Source organism: Opisthorchis viverrini (assembly GCF_000715545.1).
Source record: "Opisthorchis viverrini unplaced genomic scaffold opera_v5_411, whole genome shotgun sequence".
NCBI lineage: Eukaryota > Metazoa > Platyhelminthes > Trematoda > Opisthorchiida > Opisthorchiidae > Opisthorchis > Opisthorchis viverrini.
In genome coordinates, this window is record NW_008752067.1 from 322,365 (window position 1) to 331,310 (window position 8,946).

General features: G+C 44.1%; 1 protein-coding gene across 1 annotated transcript in view; it reads left to right on the top strand.

The window, feature by feature from the left end:
* Positions 1-401: 401 nt before the first annotated feature.
* The window catches only part of T265_10816 (hypothetical protein), a gene marked incomplete at both ends in the record, with an annotated part of 36,580 nt that continues 28,035 nt past the window's right edge, over positions 402-8,946 (top strand). Inside the window, 3 exons of the mRNA XM_009177293.1 lie at positions 402-463; positions 554-678; positions 3,220-3,474. Coding sequence (XP_009175557.1) covers positions 574-678; positions 3,220-3,474 — 360 coding nt within the window. The remainder of the gene's footprint in view (positions 464-553; positions 679-3,219; positions 3,475-8,946) is intronic.

Below are 8,946 nucleotides of genomic sequence, written 5' to 3' on the forward strand. Positions count from 1 at the left end.
GTGCGCAACTCGTCTTCGGTTAGCCATCGATTGATCGGAAGCCGGTCGGAAAAAACTTAGACAACATATGGCTGGGTTCAGGAAAAACTGTGATGTCTTTTAGTTCCTTGTCCCCCGTAGACAAAACCACACTAGACAGCAGGTGCTTCTCGTACGATGAATCCCGCGCCCACAATGGGCCTCGTGTACGCCTAAATGACTTCTTTAAAACTGCGGCAGCGTGTGTAGATTTTAAGGACCAGAGTATACCATCTAATACTGAAGCGTCATGTTGAAGATCCCTCTCTGCAAACTAAGGCTTCAGAGAAATTACGGCCGTGTGTCCAAGTCTCGGACTGAAGGACCGGATGATTTTGAACTAAGTAGTTTGCACGCGCCAAGATAGTTGAACTTAGCGGAAGCGCGAAGACGACCCTTGTTCGCATTGCCCTTGTGTTGTTTTGTCGGCCTTTTCGTTCTCCCGGTATGTTGCACTTAGGTTCTGTGGTAATGTCGAACCATACTGAGTATCGAAGCTGTCTGTAACATGCTTTTCTCCCCTTATCACTTCCAGTACCTAAGTTGGTGCGTAAGATGTCTCTTCGGCGCGTCAGCGTTATCGGGTCGGGAAACTGGGGTTCTACCATTGCGAAGATTGTCGGTTGTAACATACAGAAATGTCCCGGATTCGAGATGGAAGTAAGCCTCTTTTACCCGGCTTCAAACATTTAATCACTGCTGGCGGTAAAGTCCACCATGGCTCGAGTCCAATCCATGTCTCTCCATTTCCCCCATCTAAAATTGGGGAACTTGACAGTATATCAGCTCACGGGCTTTCTTCTGGTTGAACTACAGTCATGTACCAAAGTTTCGCAGACCTGAGCGATTATTTTCGTTTTCGTAATCTTATAAGTGGATGCGCATGTGTGAAGCGTTGATGTAATTTTGGCGCGTGTATCCAATTAGGATTCTCGAGTAACCGTTAAATAAAGGTCGACAGCTGGTTGGCCGTGAAATGGCGCAATGTGGGCACATTGGCTTGTGATGGGCGTTGTGTGGTGTTGGTTTATCGAGTTCCAGGTTGGAGCAACCGCCTTGATGTGTTCATGAATCAGCAGCGAAGGTCGCATGCGGTCGTCGTGAACCCAGTTATCTGAAGGTACGGCGGATTTTTAAGGAAGAACACACGTGGTGTCCTTATGGGCGGAGTTCCAATAGCCGAGAGAATCAAATTATCAACGGTGATCCTATCATACTTTTTCGTGTTCCTACTTCTTGCCACTTTCGTTATTAGCGGCACCAAGTTTTCACATCCCACTCAAACACAAGATTTTTAATGTGACACTCGTTTAGTGCGTTGTCCATCTCATGTTCTGGTGCACACAGTGCTTACTATATGCCTCAAGCAATCACTGTACATAAGCTCAAGCGGATAGTGGGTATCAATTTAGCAATTTCTCCCCACTATCAGTTGAGATGTAACAAATTCAGAAATAAAACACTCGTGCAAGTTCGGAACTCGACTGGAGCCGTTCGCATGTTTTACAGCCAACTTTTTGGATTTCTGATGGTCCCGATGCAATGGCTCAGTTTAACCTAATAGTATAAATTCTTCATATTGTTGGGTTTCAGTGGACCACTTCCTTCTTTCTGTGTTTGGACTGTCGAGTTAGCAGTAACACCGGTGATAATACTATTGGCTTCATAAGAGTTTGGTTAATTTAGTTCATGTACGACATTGCAATCCAGATTTCTACAGATCTAATTGAATGGTGTTCTGGTACTCTTCGTAACAGCGGAAACGCGACTATCAAGTGTTGGAAATCTGGCCATATCCCAAAGCCAGTACTTGTGTTAGAACCAAATGAATGTAAAGTGTGTGTGTAGGGGGGACAACAGATATAAGTACGCTGCTGTTCCCAGTGGCACCTGCGACAAGCAAAGTTTATGTCCATGGTTTCGGCATTCGTCCACATTTTTATTGACGTACCTTTAATGACGACACCAAATGCTGGTGACAGTTTCGTCTCCACGAATCTACACCAGCCCCTGTCTAGGCCTGGGCGACCTGACAGTATCCCAGCCCTCGTGCTTCCTCCAGGTGGCATGGCAGCTAGGCACCGGGTGTTACAGCTGAACGATTGTTATTTGTTATTATTATTATCTACAACAGCTGAAGCCTAAGATGCCATTTTCGGTTGACAGGGATAGTTCCTACTCTAACTACGAGTGGCTTCTGATGGTACTTCGAATGCCGCCGATGGAAGTAAGACATTGCAATATCTACAACTTGCACTTTTGTGACAGTAGCTCTCGAAGCATGTCTTAGAGGGGGTAGTTCCCTTAAAAGGTCGTTGGGAATGCCCCGTGCTATCACTTGAAGGAGCGTAGATAAAACATTGCGTTTGCTTTATGATAACTGAACAATAGGAAAACAGTGATGTAGGGTGAATACGCAGTTCTTATTGAGGTCTGCCTCCTACAAGATTCGCGTACGTATTATCCAAAAAGCACAGCAGAAGGACGTCAAAATCAGAAGAGTTATAGTTCAGTGTTGACTGATTCGTACACCTTCAATTCGCATTCAGTCTGTACTTTCCTAAACTGAGTGTTCCAAGCACGAAAGTAATCAAATATGTGTGGTCGTAACCAGTCTTTCTGAAATCACAAGTTCAAACCAAGTAAAAGGAACAAATGTATAAACCACAGTTGACGATTTTGTGTACCGTTTGCGTTCACGGACTGGACACCCTTTATGGTTCACTTGTCGGCTTGTAGATAACCTGTCTTTACTTTCACCATTTGACCCCCGTATATGATGAATATATTGCACCGTTGTGATCTTAAAAATCGGTTTGTGCTACTGCTACTATTCTCTTGACGGATGTGAGCAATAGCAGGCACGTGGCTAGTGGCTTTTGATCAACAGATTTTCCATAACTGCTTGATTTTATGAAACTGGTTCTTGTTTACTGCAGAGTTTTAAAAGGTTCTTAACCTTGTGCTGCGACACTGATAGCATTTTGGTGTATCGTAGATCTATATTTCTGTGTTGCTTCTTGGTTCTGCTCCTGCTTTTGACATGTCTCGTAGTAACATACGAAATTGGCTATTGGTATTTCTATTCAGAGCTGTCGAATAGCAAATTGATTACAAGTAAAACCTGCATTGCTTGGAAGTCCTTGTGGTACCTGTGTTGCTTATCTACATATGCAACTTCTTTTCTCCAATTTCTCTAAGGTTCGTATGTGGGTATTTGAGGAAATGATTAACGACAAGAAGCTCACCGAAATCATAAACGAAAAACATGAAAATACCAAATACCTGCCGGGTGTCAGATTACCTTGCAATGTGGTGGCCACTCCAGATCTGCTTCACGCCACGCAAGACGCTGATGTCCTCATATTCGTCTTGCCGCATCAGTTTCTACAGCGGGTTTGTCACCAAATGAAGCCAGCCTTAAAACAGGGAGTCTATGGCGTGTCATTAATGAAGGTTAGTCCTACTTTCGTAGTCGTTTTACCGCTGTTGCTTCAGTCCATTATCACATAAGAACGCATTTCCATCTGTCTCGCTCTAGAAGTTGAGGTTTCTTTCTGTGACGGTTACAGTTGCATGACCAATCAAGGGACGGTAAAACAGGACTCTTGCTACCCCCTCCAGAAACTTCATAGTTTCTATGCTCCATACCGTCCATGCTCCAAAGCCCTGAAGGCAGTTTACTTCTCATTCGAACTAGTCGCCGTAATCTGACTCAATGGCCAAAAATGACAATACATCCGGCCGGAGTCAGTTTGGGTTACCACTTCACATGTGATCGCTTGTTGTGTAGCAGTAGAATACGGATTCATGTGGGAGCAAGTTACTACACATAAAATTGTTCTAGACGATACCAAAATTTGACACTGGTCAGCACTGACCAACCCGTCCGTCGTAAAGTGACTGAACCTCATCATGGCTCGAGTGCTTATATACCCAATTAACCCACTGTACCGAAGTATCCCAAGCAATATCCACGATTTTTTTTACCGGGTTGGCCATTAGATGGAAGTCTGGAAAACGCAGCTTCCCGGTCTTCCTTGTTTGGGGTCGAAAATGTTTGCCAATTCGTTTTTTAGCAGCAGTCTTACGCCGTCCATCGCTGCCTTGCGGGCTTTTGAGTGGAAGTCTGGAAAACGCAGCTTCCCGGTCTTCCTTGTTTGGGGTCGAAAATGTTTGCCAATTCGTTTTTTAGCAGCAGTCTTACGCCGTCCATCGCTGCCTTGCGGTCAGGCTTTTGAGCTCTAACTTTTGGACTATAGCTATCCTCCTGACAGTACCTCGGTGCGCATCGGCCGTTGCGTGTTGAAGTCAGTCGGATCACCTTATTAGCTGTGTGCGGCAGTGCGGATCTGTTATCCACCCCATTCTTCATTATCCTCTCCTAGCTTCTCTCCTGTTTCACTTGGTAGTCATTAATCTGTAGGTCTCAGCTGCAGGCACCCAATAACTTGATCATCTGCATGCCACCGTTCGCAGCTATCTTCTTGTGTCTGCCATTCAAGCTTCGTGGTCTAGTTTTATTGCAACGCTTAACTTGCGAACTCTCGGATGGATGGACCAACAAGCCGTTCTTGCGCATATTGTATACTCTTTATCGAAGGACATCTGCTACTGGACTGTGAGATTCAAGCACAGTTGGTTCATGGTAGTTAAGCGCTGGTGTATATATTACTAGTGTATTGCTGTCAATGATGGTTGATTCTGATGATGGCCAGCGTACCGACCTACTCAGTCAGCGCAATTTAGTTGACATCTGGATGGATGTTGCGTGACATTTTCGGCCTCAAATCTAAAAAGATGATCGACCAGAATCTTCTGTACAATGAACGATTTGTCCCTTATTAGCCTAATTTATGTCGTCTTCTGCTCAGAGGACACCATAACATATCTAATTGAAGAAACTCCGCTTATCTGAAGCACCACTTTCTAAATGTAGTTTCCATGACCGACCAAAAATCCATCCACGCTTGTCTAGATAGCAACAATTGTTCATAGCGCATTTGACTCCGTTTATTAGTGGTCAATGTTAAAGATAAGACGCCTGATCAGTTGATTAGCCTCACCAAATTGCACTCACTGATCGCAAACGCATTCGCGTTTACGGTGCGGAATAAAAGCCTGCAAAATCCAGATGGGGTGACTTTTCCAGTACCACTCGTCCTCTTCACTTTTGCTATAGGCTGGACAGTGCAATAGACATTGACTGCAGTCAATCCCGCGTTCTTGGTTTGCAGATCTCGCATATTTGGACGAGTCGACCAGTTTGGTCTGCTGGTCTGTAGTTGGTTGGCTGTATAAGTTATATTTTGTACCGACTTAACGCTAATGCTTTCTATTTTCAAATCTTATGCTTCGCTGTCGTAAATAAAGCGCAGTAATCCACTAACAACAGCCTACAGACATTGGTCTTGTGCATCAAGGTTCTGGTTAGAAAATGCCGCGGGATGAATAAACAGCCTTTTAAACGGCGTGGAATTGTCATACCGGTGCAGTGGAGAGACTTCTAAACAGAGTTGGGGAAAAACCACACTTCATTTCCGAACCCGGTTGATGTAGTTGCACGATTCCGCACCCGGGCTATTGTCTCATCGTAGAATGCTTTGATAAGGTCGACAAATTTGTTTGGAAAGCCCGCGTTACGTGGTGCTTCTCTGTTGACTAAATTGAAGGCTTACGTAAGGTCCACAAATACTCCACATATCGGTCGGTTCTAGTTACATATATCCCGTATGTGCCCTACATTAATTCACCTATATTTTGGCCACACTTAAATCCACATTGCTCTCCAGTAAAGTATTCCTTCATCTTATCAATGACTAGTGGATTGAGCAGGATACGAGCCAAACTGCTTCCGGAAAACTGGTTCCGCGAAAGTTATCTCTGTCTTCCTTCGACTTCTTTTCCATTGAACAGTTTCTCGAGTATGTCCGGATGCCTTCCCACTTTGCGGCTGTTCTGAGGCCGTATTCGGTTTCATCATCTTAGATCAATTAGGTTGTTGATGGAAGTGTGCCATGTTGTTTAAGTTATTTAAGTACACTTTTGGCTGGTTCAATACCGTAAAATTTTATTCAAAGTTTACTATATATATATATATATATATATATATATATATATCAGGTTCCCTCATTTTTTCGCCACTTCGCTTGAATTGAACTAAGTGCAATTTTCGATCCATAGACTTCTTTTTCTGGTTTGGCGGAAATTCCCTTGTGGTATCCGTGCTGCGCACGCACTTAGTTTAGTCTGTAATTGATTCTCTGCCTGCTGCAACCGCTTCGAAAGTTCGGTCCCAGTGGTTCTAACGTAATTCGGTACGGCTCTGCCCATCATACTTTGGGTCGTTTTGCCGAATGCTAACTTGTCTTTCTCGTCAAACTGATCTCGCCCCCTATCTTTGATATATTGCAGTGGTACCCATGGCAACAGCTTGATACGTGTCTGTAATCGAACCCACCGGCTTTCGACTGTGCTTAAGCTTCAACTATTTTCAAGTTTTGCAAAATTTCGATGCATGTTCCTCGTTAGCAGAAAACGGTTTTCCAAGTGCCACAGTTGTCTGGAAGTACTCCGTATTTCACTCAGCTTCACGCATGGTCAGTACATTACAGAAGCCTTTACCATACAACGATAAATTTGAGTAATTGTCCGTGCCGATTATGTGGATCCACCTGGCGAACACTATCCGCTCCACGGTAAACCGTGTTTTTTTTCGAGTGCTACATGGATTGTTAGTAATCTCGCGCCGTTTTCTTTCATTGCTACGACTCCGTAGGGTCTCATTATCTTCTTTCAGATTTCCGAGTCCTTGGTATTCCGAGTATTCAGATCACCCGACAGGGAAATTTAGTCACTTGGATGTGCGTATCCGACAGTTTACCATAGGATTCATACTACTTCCCGTCTGTGTTTTGACGAGTCGGAGGTATATGCTCTGGTAAATTTTCCAAACCTTGCCTTGAAACACCTGATTTGTATAGCCACCGTCCTGGAGTTGCTGCATTTTAGTTCATACATTATTCTTTGATTTATGTGATCTACCACCGCGAACCAAGCAGCATGTCCAGGTCGGTTTGCTTGTGTTGTTTCACCGCACCAGAAAGTATAAAATGAATCAACCATTCGGGTTTCGCCAAATGCAGCGAGGTTTATTCCGTAGCGTTTGAGTGCTTCCACAACAAGAACGGCCGTCTGGAACTTTGAATGTGTTCGCTTATATCCAAGCATCTGCCGCTTATAGCTATCAGGTGGTTGCTTGCGTGTAAACCCACCACAAAGAGACCAATACAGTCAGTCTAACAACACGGAACTCCATACAGTTCCGTGGTCTTGAGAGGCCATGTGAGAGAGGACCGGCTAGACGAGATCTTTTCTGAGAAGTGACCGAATTTAGCAGGACACCGATAAAAAACAGAGGTACTCTTTTAAAAAAATACCTTTTCTCGTGTTGGTCCTATACCATTTCTCCTGAATAGCTTGGAGTTTCCAAATGCCTTCAACGACATTCGAGTACTTAAAACGTCCTCAACCTCGTCTGCCCAGCTGATCTGCACAAGCCCCATCTGGTTAGATGCAAATAAATCTCCTAGATTGCCTACCAGACATTGCAAATCGATAGTTTTTGTCCCTGTATTGTGAAGGATTGGTCGGGTCCTAAAAATATGCAGCCACGCGAGCCATTTTCCCCTCTTATAACTTAGCACTTTGACATTGATTGGGTAGCTCTCGGGCAAAATGTCTCGTGTTCCTGATTTTAAGGATCCCATCACCCCTTTATCATGGAAGGCTGTTGCTTTGTAGTTGACAAGTCCTCCATGAAGATCAGTGACACGTTCATTAAACAGATCGTCCTGACTTAGCCAACTACTGGCTAAAACAAAGCTCACGTTTTTAGTCATGCGTTTCCTCAGAATCGCAACCTTCCTCGTTAGCTAGTAGTTTTGCAGTTAGACTTCCGTCCTGTGCAGGAACTTCTCACACATGAGAAAATGATTAGTTTGTCCATTTTACGTTGTCTCATACGTTCTGAAGTCACTGTATCCCGGTTCATGGCACCGACCCATTGTAACTACCGTTCTGCAATATTGTAGAAATATTTGTGTTGGCCCGTAGTGCCAGTGTCAAGAGGAATTCGGCCGCCAAAGATGGATCATTAGGTTGCTGCGGTTAATTCATACTTGGTATACATTTATCGTGCACTCGAAGCCAAGTCTCAAATAGCAGCGATCCATTTCGGTAAGTAACGTAAGCCTAAGCATGTAGACAGCCTTTAGACCGAACAGTATTGGATGCATCAAGATGCCCAGTATCTGTAGATGAAACGAGGTTGATTATCTTATCCAACGCCGCCGACAGCTGGTTTTGTCTACATTTGGTTACCACACCACACACGTAAGAAAAATGGCACACGAAAGTACGCAGTACAATCTTTCGGTCCGTACACCTCGTGAGGTTGCCTTTGTGGAGGATTATGTTCAGAATAACCGAAATCCCCGTTGCGCGTCAGAAAATTGAGCGGTGGATTTTTTCTCCTTTGATTTGGATTCCAGCCGGAATTCGCTTCTGAAACTTCTATCATCCGATCGAAAAACAGCTTCTTTCCAGTCCAACAGAAGTTTCAACTTATCGGCTGAAAGCAGTTTCTTCTGGTGCGTAGTCTTCTCAGATGGGGACAACCGTACATGGAGCTTTCTTACGATCACTCGCGTAAGATCTCGTCCTTATGGAAGTTTTCCCATTGAAATGGACTGGGATCTCCCATAAAGGCCACTCCCAGGCAAGAGATACCTAGTCATGCGGTATATACCACTGTCCTAAAATCCCAATATATATATATATATATATATATATATATAGAAAACTTACAAGGGACGGAATCGACATTGCCGACTGAGTATGGATTGATTGATCGCGTTTCGGATACAT